Raw genomic sequence first — 23,339 nt, 5'->3', positions numbered from 1 at the left:
TCACCTATTTACACCTTTTATTAATCTTAGCAGAATTAAGTGTGGAATAAAACAATCATCATTGGACTGGTAGCATGGTGGTTTGGCATTGTCAGGGCTGTGCGAGGTGTGCATATGCATGGTGTGGATACATTTTACAGTCACATAGTGCTGCAGTATACTGTATTTCACAAGTGCTTTGACCCTTGCATCATGCCATCTAAGCAAATTTTACATGCTTCTGATATCAGTGGTGCTAAGGTGTGTAAGGCCATCACCAATGAAGTTAAAATGGATGTGTTTAAATGTTATGAATAAGATGAATGAAAAGCTAATATTAATTGTGTCCTTGGGCTTAGTGAATCTATTTCAAGGACTATTTGTGACAGTGCAGAAAAGATCAAGGAGGGTGCCAAGAGTGGAACATTAATCAGTGCATCAAAGACCTTGTATTCCTAAATTTCGGTTATGAAAAGAATGAAATGAATGTTGTGGACATGGATCAACAAGACTCTCATGGAATTGTTCCTGTCAGCATGCCTGCAATACAAGCAAAGGATTGGAATATATATAACGACTCAGAAGCAGAAGAAAGAGCAGTGAAGACATTTCAAGCCAATCCTCGTTGCTTCAAAAATTTTAGGAAACGCTACAATCACCACAAGATGACTGGTGAAGCTGCTCTGCTGATGTTGTTGATGCCAAAAGTTTCCTGGGAACCCTCAAGATCATTATTGAGATGGGTGATAATTCTCCAAACTGAATTTGTAATCTGAACAAGACCAGATTATTTTGGAAGAGAATGCCTTCAAGAACATACATCTCTTATGAAGAAAAGACTACACAAGGATTTATGCTGCCAAAAATTAACTCACACTGCTTGTGAGGGGGCAATGCCAAAGGTGACTAAAAGCTTAAACCATTAATGGTTTACCATCCAGAAAATCTCAAGACTCTTAAAGGATATGTGAAGCAATTTTTGTGTGTCTATTATCATTCTGATCCAAAGCAAAGGCTAATAGGTAAAGTCTTTTGTAAATATTTTGCTGCATAGCTCCATGTAGAGCTGAAGAAGCATTATGCAAAAAAGGGTATATATTACGTAATTCTCCTTATTGGTAATGCCCCTGGCCATCCACCATCAATACAGGACCTTAGTGAGAATATCAAAGTAGTCTTTCCTCTGCTTAACACTACACTTATATTCAAGCCAATGGACCAGGGGGTGATATCTACTTTAAAGGGCCACTATTTATGGAGAATATTTGCAAGCTTGTGAAGGCTACAGAGAATGACCTGATGACTGATGGAATCTGGAAGCCCTTCACCATCACTTATGTCATCATAATCACTAGTGAGACCTGGAAGGAAATCACCAATTAACGTGTCCCTTATCTCTACTGAACCTAATAACCTTGCTCTTATTCACATTTACTCTCAACTTTCTCCTTTCACACACTTTTCCAAACTCAGTCACCAATTTCTACAGTTTCACACTTGAATCAGCCACCAGTGCTGTATCATCGGTGAATAACAAACGACTCACTTCCAAGGCCCTCTCATGCCCAACAGATGGTATACTCGCCCTTCTCTCCAAACCTCTTGCATTTACCTCCCTAATCACCCCATCCATAAACAAATTAAACAACCATGGAGACAGAGACATCACACACCTCTGCCACAGACCGACCTTCACTGGGAACCAGTCACTTTCCTGTCTTTCTACTCGTACACGTCTTATATCCTTGATAAAATCTTTTCACTGTTTCTTATACCCTTGATAAAAACTTTTCACTGCTTCTAGCAGCTTACCTCTCACACCATATACCCTTAGGTCCTTCCGCAAAACACGTCTATCAACCCTATCATGTGCCTTCTCCAGATCCATAAATGCTACATACATCAGTTATTCTAAATATTTCTAACACATTCTTGAAAGCAAACACCTGATCCACACATTCTCTATCACTTCTGAAACCACAGTGCTCTTCCCTAATCTGATGCTCTGCATATGCCTTCACCCTCTCAATCAATACCCTCCCATTTAATTTTCCAGGAATACTCAACAAACTTATGCCTCTGTAGTATGATCACTCATCTTTAACATCTTTGCCTTTGTACAATGACACTATTCATGCATTCTGCCAATCCTTAGGCACTTCACCATGATCCATACATACAGTGAATATCCTTACCAACCAATCAACAACACAGTCACCCCCTTTTTGATATATTCCACTGCATTACCATCCAAATCTGCTGCCTTGCCGGATTTCATCTTCCACAAAGCTTTCACCACTTCTCTCTTAACCAAGCCATTCTCCCTGAACATCTCACTTCACACACCACCCCGACCAAAACACCCTACATCTGCCACTCTATCATCAAACACATTCAACAAAACTTCAAAATAATCACTCCATCTCCTAGCTTCATTACTATCTGTTATCATTTTCCCCCTTGCCCCCTTCACTGATGTTCCCATTTGTTCTCTTGTCTTTTGTACATTATTTACCTCCTTCCAAAACATTTTTATATTATCCTTAAAGTTTAATGATACTCTTTCATCCCAATTCTCATTTGTCCTTTTTTTCAACCCTTGCACCTTCCTCTTGACCTCCTGCCACTTTCTCTTATACATCTCCCAGTTATTTGCACTCCTTCCTTGTAAGTATCATCCAAATGCCTCTCTTTTCTCTTTCATTAACAACTTTACTGCCTAATTCCACCACCCACTACCCTTCCTAATCTGCCCACCTCCCACCTTTCTCATGCCACAAGCATCTTTTGCACATGTCATCACTGCTTCCCTGAATACATTCCATTCCTCACCCACTCCCCTCATGCCATTTGTTCTCAACTATTGCCATTCTATACTCAATCTCTCCTGGCACTTCCTCACACAAATCTCCTTTCAGAGCTCACTTACTCCCACCACTCTCATCTCTGCAACAATCTTTCTTCCTTTTTGAAAACTTCCACAAATCTTCACCTTCTTCACAAGACAGTGATCAGACATCCCTCCAGCTGCCCCTCTCAGCTTATTAACATTCAAAAGTCTCTCTTTTACATGCCTGTCAATTAACACATATTCCAGTAATGCCCTTTGACCATCTTTCCTACTCACATATGTATACTTATGTACATCTCTCTTTTAAAGCAGGTATTCCCAATCACCAGTCTTTTTTCAGCACACAAATCCACAAGCTCTTTACTATTTCCATTCGCAACACTGAATACCCCATGTACACCAAGTATACCCTCCACTGCCACATTACTCACCTTTGTATTAAAATCCCCCATCACTAATACACAGTCATGTGCACCAAAGCTGCTGACACACTCACTCTCCTTCTCCCAAAACACTTACCTCTCATGATCTTTCTTCTCATGACTTAGTGCATAGGCACCGATAATCACCCATCTCTCTCCATCTACTTTCAGTTTTACCCACATCAATCCTGAATTTACTTTCTTATACTCTATCATACACATCCACAACTCCTGCTTCAAGAGTAGTGCTACTCCTTCCTTCAACTAACCCCAGAATTTACGCCCAAGATGTTTCCAAACCATTCTTCCTCTTTACCCTTCAGCTTCATTTCACTCAGAGCCAGAACATCCAGGTTTCTTTCCTCAAACATAACACCTATCTCTCCTTTCTTCTCATCCTGGTTACATCCACACACATCTAGAGACCCCAGTCTGAGCCTACAAGGAGGATGAGCACTCCCCGCCTGACTCCTCTTTCTGTTTCCCCTATTAGAAATTGAAATAAAAGGATGGGAGGGTTTATATATTTATAAATTAGTCTTTCATACCACAACAAATGACAGAGAACAACCTACTTGTATGTCCTACAGAGAGGTACCTAGGTACAAGTTTTCAGAGTTTATGATTTTCATGAATTAAAATCATTTATGTTTACCTTGAACAACAGTTCCAGCCTTCAACCTCCAGGCTTCAATAAATTCTCTGGTTTCTGAAAGTAAGCTGTAGTATTCTTCTAGCTGCAAAAACTCTTTCAAGATGGCAACACCACTATTCACACTCTGTAGCATGAAATACACACACAGTGGTGTTATTCAGGATTTGAAATTGAAATATGGATATGAAATCCACAAAAGTACATAAGAAATAAGAAAAACAATGATATAACTTTTTTTAGACATTAAACTCTTGATAATGCAACAGAGTATCCATATAAGACTAACAAGGATGTATGTTAAAATATCTACAATATATTAACCTAATAACTGCTGATGTGCTGCATACTGTGTCAAAAGCCTTTGGCAGTTGACTACAGGAGCAACATATACAGGATAGGGCATTAAAAAATCTCAGGCAAAATAAATACTAAGGTACTATTATTTTTTTTATTATACTTTGTCGCTGTCTCCCACGTTTGCGAGGTAGTGCAAGGAAACAGACGAAAGAAATGGCCCAACCCCCCCCCCATACACATGTATATACATACGTCCACACACGCAAATATACATACCTACACAACTTTCCATGGTTTACCCCAGACGCTTCACATGCCTTGCTTCAATCCACTGACAGCACGTCAACCCCGGTATACCACATCCCTCCAATTCACTCTATTCCTTGCCCTCCTTTCACCCTCCTGCATGTTCAGGCCCCTATCACACAAAATCTTTTTCACTCCATCTTTCCACCTCCAATTTGGTCTCCCTCTTCTCCTTGTTCCCTCCACCTCCGACACATATATCCTCTTGGTCAATCTTTCCTCACTCATCCTCTCCATGTGCCCAAACCACTTCAAAACACCCTCTTCTGCTCTCTCAACCATGCTCTTTTTATTTCCACACATCTCTCTTACCCTTACGTTACTCACTCGATCAAACCACCTCACACCACACATTGTCCTCAAACATCTCATTTCCAGCACATCCATCCTCCTGCGCACAACTCTATCCATAGCCCACGCCTCGTAACCATACAACATTGTTGGAACCACTATTCCTTCAAACATACCCATTTTTGCTTTCCGAGATAATGTTCTCGACTTCCACACATTCTTCAAGGCTCCCAGGATTTTCGCCCCCTCCCCCACCCTATGATCCACTTCCGCTTCCATGGTTCCATCCGCTGCCAGATCCACTCCCAGATATCTAAAACACTTCACTTCCTCCAGTTTTTCTCCATTCAAACTCACCTCCCAATTGACTTGACCCTCAACCCTACTGTACCTAATAACCTTGCTCTTATTCACATTTACTCTTAACTTTCTTCTTCCACACACTTTTCCAAACTCAGTCACCAGCTTCTGCAGTTTCTCACATGAATCAGCCACCAGCGCTGTATCATCAGCGAACAACAACTGACTCACTTCCCAAGCTCTCTCATCCCCAACAGACTTCATACTTGCCCCTCTTTCCAAAACTCTTGCATTTACCTCCCTAACAACCCCATCCATAAACAAATTAAACAACCATGGAGACATCACACACCCCTGCCGCAAACCTACATTCACTGAGAACCAATCACTTTCCTCTCTTCCTACACGCACACATGCCTTACATCCTCGATAAAAACTTTTCACTGCTTCTAACAACTTTCCTCCCACACCATATATTCTTAATACCTTCCACAGAGCATCTCTATCAACTCTATCATATGCCTTCTCCAGATCCATAAATGCTACATACAAATCCATTTGCTTTTCTAAGTATTTCTCACATACATTCTTCAAAGCAAACACCTGATCCACACATCCTCTACCACTTCTGAAACCACACTGCTCTTCCCCAATCTGATGCTCTGTACATGCCTTCACCCTCTCAATCAATACCCTCCCATATAATTTACCAGGAATACTCAACAAACTTATACCTCTGTAATTTGAGCACTCACTCTTATCCCCTTTGCCTTTGTACAAAGGCACTATGCATGCATTCCGCCAATCCTCAGGCACCTCACCATGAGTCATACATACATTAAATAACCTTACCAACCAGTCAACAATACAGTCACCCCCTTTTTTAATAAATTCCACTGCAATACCATCCAAACCTGCTGCCTTGCCGGCTTTCATCTTCCGCAAAGCTTTCACTACCTCTTCTCTGTTTACCAAATCATCTTCCCTAACCCTCTCACTTTGCACACCACCTCGACCAAAACACCCTATATCTGCCACTCTATCATCAAACACATTCAACAAACCTTCACAATACTCACTCCATCTCCTTCTCACATCACCACTACTTGTTATCACCTCCCCATTTGCGCCCTTCACTGAAGTTCCCATTTGCTCCCTTGTCTTACGCACTTTATTTACCTCCTTCCAGAACATCTTTTTATTCTCCCTAAAATTTAATGATACTCTCTCACCCCAACTCTCATTTGCCCTTTTTTTCACCTCTTGCACCTTTCTCTTGACCTCCTGTCTCTTTCTTTTATACATCTCCCACTCAATTGCATTTTTTCCCTGCAAAAATCGTCCAAATGCCTCTCTCTTCTCTTTCACTAATACTCTTACTTCTTCATCCCACCACTCACTACCCTTTCTAATCAACCCACCTCCCACTCTTCTCATGCCACAAGCATCTTTTGCGCAATCCATCACTGATTCCCTAAATACATCCCATTCCTCCCCCACTCCCCTTACTTCCATTGTTCTCACCTTTTTCCATTCTGTACTCAGTCTCTCCTGGTACTTCCTCACACAGGTCTCCTTCTCAAGCTCACTTACTCTCACCACCCTCTTCACCCCAACTATATCAAGATACAATTACTGGTAACTCAGACAATGTTTCCACATCCTTTGCACATATTTTTTTCAACTCAGTTTGTCAGGAACTAAATGCCATATCATTTTTCTGCAGTCCAGGTTGCAAAGAATTTGTATCTTGATAATGTATGTATATTTGAACAAATAATGTACATGAATGTAAATGTATGATGGAACATATATCATTGGAAGTTATACATGATTGTATTGTGAGATGTGTATGAATCACTCTGTAAGGAGAGATACACCATATACCTGGCAGGGTTGAGGCCTGACTATTTACTAATTTGTTAAACTCACCACATACAAAATCAGCAATTTATTGTATTCGTATACACATATTTTTTCCAAAAAGAAAAGCTCTTCTGAACGGTAAGACAAAAAATGCATAGAAATTCTTAAAATTCACTAAAAAGTGCTGCATTAGAGGTATACTAAATATCTTAGGTGATTGCTGTCAATAGGTCAAGAAAATAGACAAAATGTTGCACTCCCTTATATTCAAAGCTATATGATGAATTATAAAAGAAGATTCATGTATATTAAATGTATGAAACTAAACAATGCAATAGGAGAAACACAATTTTTAAGCTATATCAAAATAAATGATTAAGGAAATTGTAGTGTATTTGCTAATGGAGTACCAGTACTGTCAGTATTAATCATATATCTCAATTCAGATGCTGCTATTATTACTGAACAACCAGTATCACTAAAATAGTCACAATCTCTATTATCACACATCAGAAGCAAGAGGAGTAACCAGTACCATAATTAGTCAAATAATCAATGTTGTTATCACAAAGGTCACCACAATTATCAGATTTTATGTAAATTCTTTTGTTACCAGTCATGACAGTCATCTCAATTCAGATGCTGCTATTATTACTGAACAACCACTATCACTAAAATAGTCACAATCTCTATTATCACACATCAGAAGCAAGAGGAGTAACCAGTACCATAATTAGTCAAATGATCAATGTTGTTATCACATAGGTCACCACAATTATCAGATTTTATGTAAATTCTTTTGTTACCAGTCATGACAACTTTCACCAATAGGCAACATCAACCCTTACCACTGCTGCCATGTATAATGTCAACCCATATCATTACTGTCATGAATAGTGTCAGTTCTCATCAACAGTGACATCAAGAGTGTCACCTCTCATCACCAGTGACATCAACAGAGCTAGGACTCAACATCAATGATATCAACAGTGTCAGCTCTCATTACCAGTTACATTAGCAGTGTTAAGTCTCAACACCAGACATCATTGTCATCTCTCATCACCAATGACATCAACAGTGTCAGCAATCATAACTAGCAACATCAGTAGTGTCAGTTCTAATCATCAATGACATCAACAGTGTCAGCACTATTCACTAGTGACATCAACAGTGTCAGCTCTAATCACTAATGACATCAATATTGCCATCTCTTGTCACCAATAACATAAATAGTGTCAGCTCTCATCAAATATAACATAAAGTGTCAGCATTTATCATCAATGACATCAACAGTGTCAGCTATCATCACCAATGACATCACAAGTGTCAGCTATCATAATTAATTATATCACTACTGTTAGTTCTCACAACCAGTGACAACAACAGTGTCAGCACTCATCACCAGTGACATTAGCAATATCAAGATTTCATCATCATCGGCATAATAGTATCAGCTCTGATCACTAATGACATCACCAAAGTCAGCTCTGGGCACCACTTACCAAAGGATAGCTCTAACTCCACCAAGAATGTCAGGTTTCATCATAACTGTCACAATCAATAACATGTCTCACCAGCACTATCACTAATGGCGCCAACTTTCACCACCAACATAACAAACACTATTAGGTCTCATCACCATCATCAGTGTTGTCAACTCTCACTACCACTGCTATCAGTAGTGTTAGGTCTTACCATCACCATCATCAGTGGTGTCAACTCTCACTACCACTGCTATCAGTAGTGTTAGGTCTCATCATCACCATCATCAGTGGTGTCGACTATCACTACCTCTGCTATCAATAGTGTTAGGTCTTACCATCACCATCATCAGTGGTGTCAACTCTCACTACCATAGCTATCAATAGTGTTAGGTCTTACCATCACCATCATCAGTGGTGTCAACTCTCACTACCACTGCTATCAGTAGTGTTAGGTCTTATCATCACCCTCATCAGTGGTGTCGACTCTCACTACCACTGCTATCAATAGTGTTAGGTCTTACTATCACCATCATCAGTGGTGTCAACTCTCACTACCACTGCTATCAGTAGTTTAGGTCTCATCATCACCATCATCAGTGGTGTCGACTCTCACTACCTCTGCTATCAACAGTGTTAGGTCTTACCATCACCATCATCAGTGGTGCCAACTCTCACTACCACTGCTATCAATAGTGTCAGGTCTTACCATCACCATCAACAGTGGTGTCAACTCTCACCACTACTATCAATACTGTTAGGTCTTACCATCACAATCATCAGTGGTGTCAACTCCCACTGCTATCAGTAGTGTCAGGTCTTATCATCACCATCATCATCAGTGGTGTCAACTCACACTACCACTGCTATCACTAGTGTTAGGTCTTTCCATCACTACCATCATTGGTGTCAACTCCCACTACCACTGCTATCAATAGTGTCAAGTCTTATCATCATCATCATCATCAGTGGTGTCAACTCTGACCATGCCATCAATAGTGTCTGGTCTTATCATCAATATCATCAGTGGTGTCAACTCTCACTACCACGGCTATCCACAGTGTTGGGTCTTACCATCACCATCATCAGTGGTGTCAACTCTCACTATCACTGCTATCAACACTGTCAGGTCTTATCATCACCATCATCAGTGGTGTCAACTCTCTCTATCACTGCTTTCAACAGTGTCAGGATTTACCATCACTATCATCAGTGGTGTCAACTCTCACTAGCACAGCTTTCAACAGTGTCAGGTCATCAGTGGTGTGATTTCTCACTCCCACTCCAATCAACAGTCTTAGATCTTACCATCACCATCATCAGTGTTGTCAACTCTCACTACCACTGCTATCAATAGTGTTAGGTATTACCATCACCATCATCAGTGGTGTCAACTCCCACTACCACTGCTTTCAAGTGCCAACTCCCACCATCACTGCTTCCAAGTGTCATGTATCACCACCACTGTTACAGCAGTGATATATCAATGTTATCAGTGGTATCAGCACTACTCTCACTACCTTGGCATTATTGCCATCACTAATCATCAACAAATAAGTTCTTTAGCCACCATTACCATGAAAATTAGTAATGATTGATGTTACCAACAATGTCATCACTGCTGCTAGTACCACTACTTACCATTTCTCTATCTGTTACAGACGTCACCTGTAGTTACTTACCATCACTTTAACTGTCACAGACATTACTTGTAACTACTTACCATCATTTCAACTATCACAGACATTACTTGTAACTACATACAATCACTTTAATTATCACAAACATCACTTGAAACTACTTACCATCAATTTAACTGTCACAGACATTACTTGTAACTACTTATCATAGCTTAAACTGCCATAGACATCACCAACAGATACTTATCACTTTAGCTATCACAGACATTGCTTGTAACTAATCACCATCACATTAACTATCAGAGACATCACCTGAAACTACTTAACATCATTTAAATGTAACAGATATTGCTTGTAACTACTTACCATCTCTCAAACAGTCATAGACATCACCTGCCACTATTTCCCATTATCTTAACTCTCAAAGACATCACCTGTCACAAATTACCATTACTTTAACTGTCATATACATCACTTGTCACTATTTACCATTACTTTGAATATTAAAGACATCACCTGTAATTTACTACTTACACTTCAACTGTTGCAGACATCACCTGTAACTAATCACCATCACTTTTTCTGTTACAGAAAACACCTGTAACTAATAACCATCACTCTTTCTGTCAGAGACATCACCTGTAACTAATCACCATCACTCCGTCACTGACATCACCTATCACCACTTATCATTACTTTATCTGTCACAGACATTACCTGTAACTGCTTACCATAACTTTAATTGTCACATACATAACCTTAACTACATTACTTCAACTGTCACAGACATAACCAGTAACTACTTACCATTACTGTCACAGACATTATCTGTAACCGCTTACCATAACTTTAATTGTCACATGCATAACCTTAACTACATTACTTCAACTGTCACAGACATAACCAGTAACTACTTACCATTACTGTCACAGACATTACCTGTCACTACTTATCATTACTTTAAATGTCAAACAAATCACCTGTAACTATTTACCATCATTCTTACTGTCACAAACATCAACTTAATTAATTACCATCACTTAACTGTCACAGACATCAGCTCCTAACAACTAATCAACATTGCTTGAACCATAGCTAGGCACTACTGCTATTACCATTGTTAAAGGTGCTTTTAACACCACTGTCATCAGAACACTTAAGCATCACTCTCAGTATTATTACTATACCACCACCACCACCACCACCACCACCACCAATACCAACATTACTGCCCATAACACTAGCAGCACTATTCCGAGAATTGATGCCAAAAATGCTGCCTACACTGTCACCAACATTACTGGCAACACCACTGTCCATGTTTCTGCTACGACAACTAACATCATCATTGACAGCAACATTACCATCACCATAGCTGACAGTCAGAATCAATATCAAACTCCTCACCTCAACTACTGCCGACTTCATTTGCTCAAACTTCTGATAGATCTGGGACCAGCACTGTTCATCCAAGAGAGCATCAAGGTGTAAGCCATATCTGTGGACCATTAAAGAGCTTCTTCACTAATACAATCCTTGCTGTGAGTGAGCAGAGGTAACACCTTACATATTCATAAATAATTTCATTATTCATCATATTAGTTAGTTATTTAACTGTAATCTTTTATTTGTTCCAACAGTGTATACCATAAGTCCAAGACAACTAAATATTTTCTTTTTACTTTTCAGAGTGACTGACATGGCACACACAAAGCATGCTCCCATTGAATACCATTTTGGGTGAGAGAAATGGAATGAAAGAAAAAGAAAGAAGAAACTAATCAGGGGTCTGGAGATGTTTATAGACCTCACTCTGATAGACAGAAAGGTTATATGAGGAGAGAAAGACAAAAAAGAGGAAGAGAATTCCACAACTTAGCTGCTAATTGATTAATAGATTTTTGAGATGAAATTATACAGTATCTCAAAGGAAAGAACTGACTAAGTCATCCCCATTCAATTCTGGTAATGTTCCTCTTAGGGCTCATGTAAATCCATAAAAAAATTCCAAAATGAATATATTTCAACACAAATTAAAATGGTAGGTAGCCAGTGACCAGGAAAGTACACTACCAATACTACCTGCCTGAGTATTGGGAGGGTTAGTGATGGCTGTTTAGTGAGTCAGCACTTCAGTAGTTGTCAAGTTGCACTCTTTTTGACCCAGGTAGCTGTCTCTTCTTTCTGCCTCACCCACAGGAGGACTACTGGCATTCTGCCCACAAACTGTAATCTCTTTTTGTCATACATAACACTTAACTCATACATTTCATTCTTTGTAACTCTAGATTTTCCTGCAGTGATCACTGTGCCAGCCCTGCCTTTGGCAAAATGGTAGGAGCAATTGATAGTAATAGTAGGTAGGATTATCTAGGCAGGAGCATTAGGTAGAAACACTAGGTAGAAATAATTGACAGGAACATCAGGAAGGAGCATTAAGTAGAAACAGTCAGTAGGTAGATTAGTTAGGAGCCTCTGCAAACACTGTGCTAGAGTTGCCCTCTGCCAGAGGCCTGTTTAGGCTGAGGCACCTAAGGCTAAGAAGGTGTGCTTGAGTTCACTAGTTATGGAGACTCAATTGTTGTGGCCATCCCCTTGAGGGAGTTCCTGCTGGGAACAGGCATCAGAGATATAGAAATGAAAATTATAAGAGCAATTTTTTGAAATACATCTATTCTACTGTTAATATACATACATCTATTTGCTGGGAACATTATATATCTAAGCATTTCTATTTTCATCAAGTGGAGGGCCTGCAAGTACATTATGTGGCAAAGTGTGGTACCTGAGTGTTCTACACATTCAGTTTCTTTATTTTACTCATTTCTATCAGCTCTAACTTTATCTACAGTATATCTTAATTATCATTATCATTATCATTAACATTATTATACTTAGTCGCTGTCTCCCATGTTAGCAAGGTACCACAAGGAAACAGACGAAAGAATGGCCCAACCCACCCACATACACACGTATATACATAAATGCCCACACACGCACATATATATACCTATACATTTCGACATATACATACTATACATACACAGACATATACATATATACACATGTACATATTCATACTTGCTGCCTTCATCCGTTCCCGTCGCCACCCCGCCACACATGAAATAGCACCCCCTCTCCCCGCATGCATGTGAGGTAGCGCTAGGAAAAGACAACAAAGGCCACATTTGTTCACACTCAGTCTCTAGCTTTCATGTGTAATGCACCAAAACCACAGCTCCCTTTCCACATCCATGGCCCACAAAACTTTCCATGGTTTACCCCAGAAGCTTCACATGCCCTGGTCCAATCCATTGACAGCAAAACCACCCTGGTATACCACATCGTTCCAATTCACAATTCACTCTAATCCTTGCATGCCTTTCACCCTCCTGCATGTTCAGGCCCCTATTGCTCAAAGTCTTTTTCACTCCATCCTTCCACCCCGAATTTGGTCTCCTCGTTCCCTCTACCTCTGACACATATATCCTCTTTATCAATCTTTCCTTACTCATTCTCTCCATGCGACCAAACCATTTCAGTACACCCTCTTCTGCTCTCTCAACCACACTCTTTTTCTTACCACACATCTCTCTTGTTGGGGTGAGAGAGTATCATTAAATTTTAGGGAGAATAAAAAGATGTTCTGGAAGGAGGTAAATAAAGTGCGTAAGACAAGGGAGCAAATGGGAACTTCAGTGAAGGGCGCAAATGGGGAGGTGATAACAAGTAGTGGTGATGTGAGAAGGAGATGGAGTGAGTATTTTGAAGGTTTGTTGAATGTGTTTGATGATAGAGTGGCAGATATAGGGTGTTTTGGTCGAGGTGGTGTGCAAAGTGAGAGGGTTAGGGAAAATGATTTGGTAAACAGAGAAGAGGTAGTAAAAGCTTTGTGGAAGATGAAAGCCGGCAAGGCAGCAGGTTTGGATGGTATTGCAGTGGAATTTATTAAAAAAAGGGGGTGACTGTATTATTGACTGGTTGGTAAGGTTATTTAATGTATGTATGACTCATGGTGAGGTGCCTGAGGATTGGCGGAATGCGTGCATAGTGCCATTGTACAAAGGCAAAGGGGATAAGAGCGAGTGCTCAAATTACAGAGGTATAAGTTTGTTGAGTATTCCTGGTAAATTATATGGGAGGGTATTGATTGAGAGGGTGAAGGCATGTACAGAGCATCAGATTGGGGAAGAGCAGTGTGGTTTCAGAAGTGGTAGAGGATGTGTGGATCAGGTGTTTGCTTTGAAGAATGTATGTGAGAAATACTTAGAAAAGCAAATGGATTTGTATGTAGCATTTATGGATCTGGAGAAGGCATATGATAGAGTTGATAGAGATGCTCTGTGGTAGGTATTAAGAATATATGGTGTGGGAGGAAAGTTGTTAGAAGCAGTGAAAAGTTTTTATCGAGGATGTAAGGCATGTGTACGTGTAGGAAGAGAGGAAAGTGATTGGTTCTCAGTGAATGTAGGTTTGCGGCAGGGGTGTGTGATGTCTCCATGGTTGTTTAATTTGTTTATGGATGGGGTTGTTAGGGAGGTGAATGCAAGAGTTTTGGAAAGAGGGGCAAGTATGAAGTCTGTTGGGGATGAGAGAGCTTGGGAAGTGAGTCAGTTGTTGTTCGCTGATGATACAGCGCTGGTGGCTGATTCATGTGAGAAACTGCAGAAGCTGGAGACTGAGTTTGGTAAAGTGTGTGAAACAGAAAGTTAAGAGTAAATGTGAATAAGAGCAAGGTTATTAGGTACAGTAGGGTTGAGGGTCAAGTCAATTGGGAGGTAAGTTTGAATGGAGAAAAACTGGAGGAAGTAAAGTGTTTTAGATATCTGGGAGTGGATCTGGCAGCGGATGGAACCATGGAAGCAGAAGTGGATCATAGGGTGGGGGAGAGGGCGAAAATCCTGGGAGCCTTGAAGAATGTGTGGAAGTCGAGAACATTATCTCGAAAAGCAAAAATGGGTATGTTTGAAGGAATAGTGGTTCCAACAATGTTGTATGGTTGCGAGGCGTGGGCTATGGATAGAGTTGTGCGCAGGAGGATGGATGTGCTGGAAATGAGATGTTTGAGGACAATGTGTGGTGTGAGGTGGTTTGATCGAGTAAGTAACGTAAGGGTAAGAGAGATGTGTGGAAATAAAAAGAGCGTGGTTGAGAGAGCAGAAGAGGGTGTTTTGAAATGGTTTGGGCACATGGAGAGAATGAGTGAGGAAAGATTGACCAAGAGGATATATGTGTCGGAGGTGGAGGGAACGAGAAGTGGGAGACCAAATTGGAGGTGGAAAGATGGAATGAAAAAGATTTTGTGTGATCGGGGCCTGAACATGCAGGAGGGTGAAAGGAGGGCAAGGAATAGAGTGAATTGGATCGATGTGGTATACCGGGGTTGACCGTGCTGTCAGTGGATTGAATCAGGGCATGTGAAGCGTCTGGGGTAAACCATGGAAAGCTGTGTAGGTATGTATATTTGCATGTGTGGACGTATGTATATACATGTGTATGGGGGTGGGTTGGGCCATTTCTTTCGTCTGTTTCCTTGCGCTACCTCGCAAACGCGGGAGACAGCAACAAAGCAAAAAAAAAAAAAAAAAAAAAACTCTTACCCATGTACTCATAACAGCCACATACAACCGAGTCTTTCCACTTGCTCCTACCATTCCCATATGTAAATTTTGTGTACATAAGAACATGAACATATTTTAACAATTTCACTCTTTTCATACACTTTGTTCTTTCATAAATCATCTTCTACCAACTGTGCATTCCTTATCTTGTTCCTTTCACCTTTCAAGGTTTGAATTAATGCAATATCTGCCTATACCTTTTTCAAGGGTTATCATTTATGTTGTTTTCATTAAGATCAATGGATCAACAGCCAAAATGTTTTGGCAATAAAAGCCACTATCTATCTAGATTTTCAAAAGGCATTTAATAAAGTTACACATCAAACGTTACTAACTAAAGTTAAGTCACATGACATAGATGGGTTTGTACTTTGGTAGGAAATTGTTAAGTGGCCTTAAAAGAAGAGCTGTGATTAATGGTCAAGTCTCAGAATGGTCAAACATAACAAATGGTGTATCACAAGGATCAGTCTTGGGACCAGTTCTCTTTCTCATATATGTTAATGACATTAATAATAAGCTGTATTATAAGATATCAAAATGTGCAAATGATACTATGTTGGGAAATGAATCTTAAACAGAAGTTGAACATCGCTAGCTTCATAGACAATATGAAGGATTTTGATATTGATAAGTACAAAGTTTTACACATCGTTAGTTAAAATGAAGAGGCAAGCTACAGTATGAATTCTCTTGAACTGCATAATATCTGATATTCATATCTCTTTCACTAACACAAACAGCCTTGAAGGGACCAAGTGGTTTGTTGCTGTTTGACATCCTTTGTATATGTATTTTATATCTGTATACTTGGCTCATATGAGATAAGGGGAGGTAGAGAGTTAGACAGGGTGAGACTTAGAGAAGGGGATTCGGTAAGGTAAGCCTGAAAAGAGAGAGAGAGAGAGAGAGAGAGAGAGAGAGAGAGAGAGAGAGAGAGAGAGAGAGAGAGAGAGAGAGAGAGAGAGAGAGAGAGAGAGAGAGAGAGAGAGAGAGAGAGAGAGAGAGAGAGAGAGAGAGAGAGAGAGAGAGAGAGAGAGAGAGAGAGAGAGAGAGAGAGAGAGAGAGAGAGAGAGAGAGAGAGAGAGAGAGAGAGAGAGAGAGAGAGAGAGAGAGAGAGAGAGAGAGAGAGAGAGAGAGAGAGAGAGAGAGAGAGAGAGAGAGAGAGAGAGAGAGAGAGAGAGAGAGAGAGAGAGAGAGAGAGAGAGAGAGAGAGAGAGAGAGAGAGAGAGAGAGAGAGAGAGAGAGAGAGAGAGAGAGAGAGAGAGAGAGAGAGAGATAGAGAGAGAGAGAGAGAGAGAGAGAGAGAGAGAGAGAGAGAGAGAGAGAGAGAGAGAGAGAGAGAGAGAGAGAGAGAGAGAGAGAGGACTAAGAGTGTAGGCAATCAGATGGTGAAAGAGTGTGGATGGAGAGGATAGGTCAATATAAATGGTTGGTATGTCATAGGCTACCACAGAAGGTGGGGAGAGAGGGTTGAGTGAGACAGAGGATGGGGGAAGGGGAAGGTGTGACAGGGTCAGATGATGGAGAAACAGAAGATGGATAAGGAAGATGATGATCCACAAGTGTGAAGATGGCTAAGTCAGTCACTGGGAAGGGATAAGGACAGAAACAGAATAAGGTTAGGGAGACAGTAGGATTAGACAAGTGTGGGATGGGCTGGGTAAGACAGGAATGGGAAACGGTTGGAAAAAGGATGGAAAAGAGGTGGGAGATGGGATGGACAAACAGAACGGTGCTGGGAGAGTTTACGTTTAGACAGGACTGGAGGAGCAATGAAAGTGATGAATAGTCAAGGGAGGAGTGCGAATAATGGGGCAAGGGACTAGGGATAGGAAGAAAAAAAATCTAATCTTCATTCATTATGATCAAAGCTCTTGATAAAGCTGACACTTAGGAGCCTGTTTCTTGATGAACATGGTTGGTGTATGGAATAAATAAAAAATGAAATCCATTATGAATGTTATATATGTCAAATCTTTAGCTTTCATTACCTTTTATTTCATTATATAACCTAGATGGACCTTTTTTACAGCTTTAAGGGAAAGAATGGACTTTTTGGAGTGAGAAGTTCTTTGATGAAATTTCCTCACTTTAACCTGAAGATGACTTTTCACTCACAGTGTAACCACAAGTATGTAGAGTATAGTAACTCCTATTCTTACTTATTTGGCGATATAAACAGTAGGAAAATGTTACACCAATACCAAAACTTTAAATGTTATTACTTATTTTGTGGAACAACATATAAATGAGATTGCTCTAAGACTTATCATTAACAAGAAACTCAACTGGCATAAAATCAGTAATTGTTAAATAAAACATGAAAATCCTGACTATTCTTAAGTAATTGGTCAAAGGCATTCCCACAATCTGCCTATAAGTTGTAACACTGGGTAAAAACGTATCTTTGATGATGGTTTATCATCATCAACAGACAAGAGACCTTGCCTCTGTTGAGGACTTTCTTGCCCCAAAGGAGCCCTTCTTACCTTGCTACTCTGGAGTGCAGCTTCAAAGCTGCAAAAGTCCCATAATAAAGAACCTGAGGTTATTTATGATAATAACTAAATCTGGTCTGAGTGAAAGGCAACCTAAGGAACTATAAGAAAATTTGAGCAGCACACCTTGTGAAAGTTTCACTGATGTGCCCAAGGTAAGGTCGCAGGGCTCTATCAGCACTGGTTAAATAGTCCCTGATGACACCTGTGGCCAGATTCATGGTCCTCACCAATTGGTACATTATGTCATTGATCGTTGTCACCACCTCTACGCAAAGCCTGAAAAATATTGATACCTCTCTAGCATCTTTAATAGCGGGTACTGCTTCTTACATAATGCATCTTGCATGAGCAAATTTCAAGTGTGATCATTGTATCAATACAATTAAGAAATACTTCTCAAGAGAAAAGTCATTGGATGTTACCAAAGAGTATTATATTCAATGCATATTAATTCCTGTTCATGTTCTATTGTCATTACTAGGACATTTTTCTTCTCAAACTGGACAGAAGTGAAAAGAATCATTACCTTTTATGAGGAAATCTTTACTTTCCAAACTAAGCAGAAACTGAAAGAATCATTAACTCAACCTCCAATACTGCATGACGAGTTACAGAAGTACAAATTGAACAATCATATTGGCTACATAATATGGTCAATCTTTTCAATTATTTCATATGTATGTAAATAGTTTTACTTTGTATGAAATACATATTGCCACATATGCCAGGGAAGTGATGGTAACTGCCCAAAGTACAAGCTACGTTTAATTCCAAGAGCACTAAACCGATGTACTTACTGAGTCCATTGTAAATTCAATTGATTCTGAAGATGATTAATTTCTATTGTAACAGTTTCCCATTTTACTTGATTTAGGTTAATCCTCCAGCTTAGGTCTTGCAGGAAGGGTTCTAGCTCACTGTACCTGAAAAGTAAATAAAGTTACAATGATTGAAGCTTCTTTCCACCTGCATTATTGATTGTAAATATCAAAGGATATAATTTTGATTGTACTTTTTCTTTTTACTTATCTTTAATCATTCATGCTTTCTTCAGTTTCAAAGACGGTGGCACTCACAGAATTGTCCCAGATCAATCTTACTGGCAATCTTCAATCTTAGTGCAGAAATTCATATAGTAACAAATCATTTACTGCTTAAGATTGAATGAATAATCAATTTTGTTGAATTTGCAACTGTAGAGCTTACTGGCTATTCAGTGATTTTTTGCAAAAAAGTATATCTAAAACTTAAAAGCTACTTATTTAAAATTATTTATTGTAGCTTCCTTTAAAAAATCATCAATCTCTTTACTTTAAAAATTATTTTTTATCTATTTATTTATTTTGCTTTGTCGCTGTCTCCCGCATTAGCCAGGCAGCGCAAGGAAACAGACGAAAGAATGGCCCAACCCACCCACATACACATGTGTATACATACACGTCCACACACGCAAAAATATATACCTACACATCTCAACGTATACATATATATATATACACACACAGACATATACATATATACACATGTACATAATGCATGCTGTCTGCCTTTATTCATTCCCGTCACCACCTCGCCACACATGGAATAACAACCCCCCTTTCCCCTCATGTGTGCAAGGTAGAGCTAGGAAAAGACAACAAAGGCCACATTCGTTCACACTCAGTCTCTAGCTGTCATGTAATAATGCACAGAAACCACAGCTCCCTTTCCACATCCAGGCCCCACACAACTTTCCATGGTTTACCCCAGACACTTCACATGCCCTGGTTCAATCCATTGACAGCACGTCAACCCCGGTATACCACATCGTTCCAATTCACTCTATTCCTTACCCGCCTTTCACCCTCCTGCATGTTCAGGCCCCGATCACTCAAAATCTTTTTCACTCCATCTTTCCACCTCCAATTTGGTCTCCCACATCTCCTCATTCCCTCCACCTCTGACACATATATCCTCTTGGTCAATCTTTCCTCACTTATTCTCTCCATGTGACCAAACCATTTCAAAACACCCTCTTCTGCTCTCTCAACCACGCTCTTTTTATTACCACACATCTCTCTTACCCTTACATTGCTTTTTCGATCAAACCACCTCACACCACATATTATCCTCAAACATCTCATTTCCAGCACATCCACCCTTCTCCGCACAACTCTATCCATAGCCCACGCCTCGCAACCATATAACATCGTTGGAACCACTATTCCTTCAAACATACCCATTTTTGCTTTCAGAGATAAAGTTCTCAACTTCCACACATTTCTCAAGGCTCCCAGAATTTTTGCCCCCTTCCCCACGCTATGATTTACTTCCGCTTCCATGGTTCCATCTGCTGCCAAATCCACTCCCAGATATCTAAAACACTTCACTTCCTCCAGTTTTTCTCCATTCAAACTTACCTCCCAATTGACTTGATCCTCAACCCTACTATACCTCATAACCTTGCTCTTATTCACATTTACTCTCAACTTTCTTCTTTCACACACCTTACCAAACTCAGTCACCAGCTTCTGCGGTTTCTCACATGAATCAACCCCCAGCGCTGTATCATCAGTGAACAACAACTGACTCACTTCTCAAGCTCCCTCATCCACAACAGACTGCATACTTGCCCCTCTTTCCAAAACTCTTGCATTCACCTCCCTAACAACCCCATCCATAAACAAATTAAACAACCATGGAGACATCACATACCCCTGCCACAAACCTACATTCACTGAGAACCAATCACACTCCTCTCTTCCTACACGTACACATGCCTTACATCCTCGATAAAAACTTTTCACTGCTTCTAACAACTTGCCTCCCACACCATATATTCTTAATACCTTCCACACAGCATCTCTATCAACTCTATCATATGCCTTCTCCAGATCCATAAATGTTACATACAAATCCATTTGCTTTTCTAAGTATTTCTCACATACATTCTTCAAAGCAAACACCTGATCCACACATCCTCTCCCACTTCTGAAACCACACTGCTCTTCCCTATTCTGATGCTCTGTACATGCCTTCACCCTCTCAACCAATACCCTCCCATATAATTTACCAGGAATACTCAACAAACTTATATCTCTGTAATTTGAGTACTCACTCTTATCCCCTTTGCCTTTGTACAATGGCACTATGCAAGCTTTCCGCCAATCCTCAGGCACCTCACCATGAATCATACATACATTAAATAACCTTACCAACCAGTCAACAATACAGTCACCCCCTTTTTCAATAAATTCCACGGCAGTACCTTCCAAACCCACTGCCTTGCTGGCTTTCATCTTCTGCAAAGCTTTTACTACCTCTTCTCTGTTTACCAAATCATTTTCCCTAGCCCTCTCACTTTGCATACCACCTCGACCAAAACACCCTATATCTGCCACTCTATCATCAAACACATTCAACAAACCTTCAAAATACTCACTCCATCTCCTTCTCACATCACCACTACTTGTTATCACCTCCCCATTAGCCCCCTTCACTGAAGTTCCCATTTGCTCCCTTGTCTTATGCACTTTATTTACCTCCTTCCAAAACATCTTTTTATTCTCCCTAAAATTTAATGATACTCTCTCAGCCCAACTTTCATTTGCCCTCTTTTTTTTTTTCACCTCTTGCACCTTTCTCTTGACCTCCTGCCTCTTTCTTTTATACATCTCCCACTTATTTGCATTTTTTCCCGGCAAAAATTGTCCAAATGCCTCTCTCTTCTCTTTCACTAATAATCTTACTTCTTCATCTCACCACTCACTACCTTTTCTAATCCGCCCACCTCCCACGCTTCTCATGCCACAAGCATCTTTTGCGCAAGCCATCACTGCTTCCCTAAATACATCCCATTCCTACCCCATTCCCCTTATCTCCTTTGTTCTCACCTTTTTCCATTCTGTACTCAGTCCCTCCTGGTACTCCTCACACAAGTCTCCTTCCCAAGCTCACTTACTCTCACCACTTTACCCTAACATTCTCCAGTACTTTCATTTCTTCCATTCTATCTAAATAATTCAAAAATGACTCTCAGTCCTATATTTCTGGCATTCTTTCAGTATATATTCCTCATAAATATTACAGTTGCAAGTGTCACGTAATTGGGCAGTGATGTACCAACACAGTATGACTAATCCTCAATCATTGAAGAAGTCTCAAAAAGACAATTTCTGTTGAAAGAGAAAGGGTATACCTCAACACCTTTCTTTATCATCCATGGCTTGTTATTCTTTTTAGCTTTCATGCCCCATTTAGCTTGTAATTTATATTCAACGTAATTATCTATCATGCCCATAAAATTGTGATAAGGTATAACTCTTGTACATAAATTGCTAAGTACAGCTGCTTTAGCCTCAGGACCTATTTTTCATCACTGTTGATATTAAGATGTCCAGTGCACCAGCAGAATTCTATACTCTAATGCTAAGAGCAAATCATTAGAATTGTTTTGGAATTCTGAAGCAATGGGATATATTGGAGCATAGTTTGGTATAGCTCAAAGTCCACTGTGGAAACTGGATTAGACTGTGAATTTCTTTTTTGGGAACAGATCAACTAATTTAAGTGCAGCCTAAATACCATAGAGTTCTGCAGTAAATGTGGAATACATTTTTGGTTAATTCTGCTATAAGCAATTCTTCTTTGAAAACTATAGGAAAAGTTACACCTTCAGCACATTTTTTTATCCAATACCTGCAATTAGGAGCCTTCTAGGTGATACCTAAGCAAATTCTAAATCTTAAATTGAGTTTATGTTCAAACTACTCTCATTAATGGGATTTTTCAATGAAAAGTTGTATATTGTTGATCAAATTCCTGAGTCATCTCAGCAATGGGACATATGTAAGGTTAGATGATGTATTTGTAAGCCTTAAGAGATACTTAAAGCCAAGTCTTCACATCTTATATTAACAATGAGCCAACCAGCATCTGTACATGGACTTTCAACTGTAAGAGGATATGAATGCTCCTGTGCATATTCTAATACCAGTATTAAAGGTCAACATCAACCATTCACAGGAGGAGTGCCTGAAGATTATATCAAGCCACCACAGTCCAGTTTTGATATAAGTAATGAGTCATGTATTCTGAGCACGGTTTTCCTATCAGCTCTCCAGGAGTAAAGAGCCATTTCCTCCAAA

The 23,339-nt window shown here is 39.9% G+C and overlaps 1 protein-coding gene across 1 annotated transcript in view; it reads right to left on the bottom strand.

The window, feature by feature from the left end:
* The window catches only part of LOC139761481 (uncharacterized), a 248,581-nt gene that overhangs the window by 66,451 nt on the left and 158,791 nt on the right, over positions 1 to 23,339 (bottom strand). Inside the window, exons 28-31 of the mRNA XM_071685735.1 lie at positions 19,011 to 19,136; positions 18,337 to 18,489; positions 11,496 to 11,586; positions 3,908 to 4,031 (exon numbers count right to left, since the gene is read on the bottom strand). Coding sequence (XP_071541836.1) covers positions 3,908 to 4,031; positions 11,496 to 11,586; positions 18,337 to 18,489; positions 19,011 to 19,136 — 494 coding nt within the window. The remainder of the gene's footprint in view (positions 1 to 3,907; positions 4,032 to 11,495; positions 11,587 to 18,336; positions 18,490 to 19,010; positions 19,137 to 23,339) is intronic.

Source organism: Panulirus ornatus, chromosome 40 (assembly GCF_036320965.1).
Source record: "Panulirus ornatus isolate Po-2019 chromosome 40, ASM3632096v1, whole genome shotgun sequence".
NCBI classification, from domain to species: domain Eukaryota; kingdom Metazoa; phylum Arthropoda; class Malacostraca; order Decapoda; family Palinuridae; genus Panulirus; species Panulirus ornatus.
The sequence above is the reverse complement of the archived record's forward strand: the minus strand, read 5'-3'. Positions and strand labels throughout refer to the sequence as shown.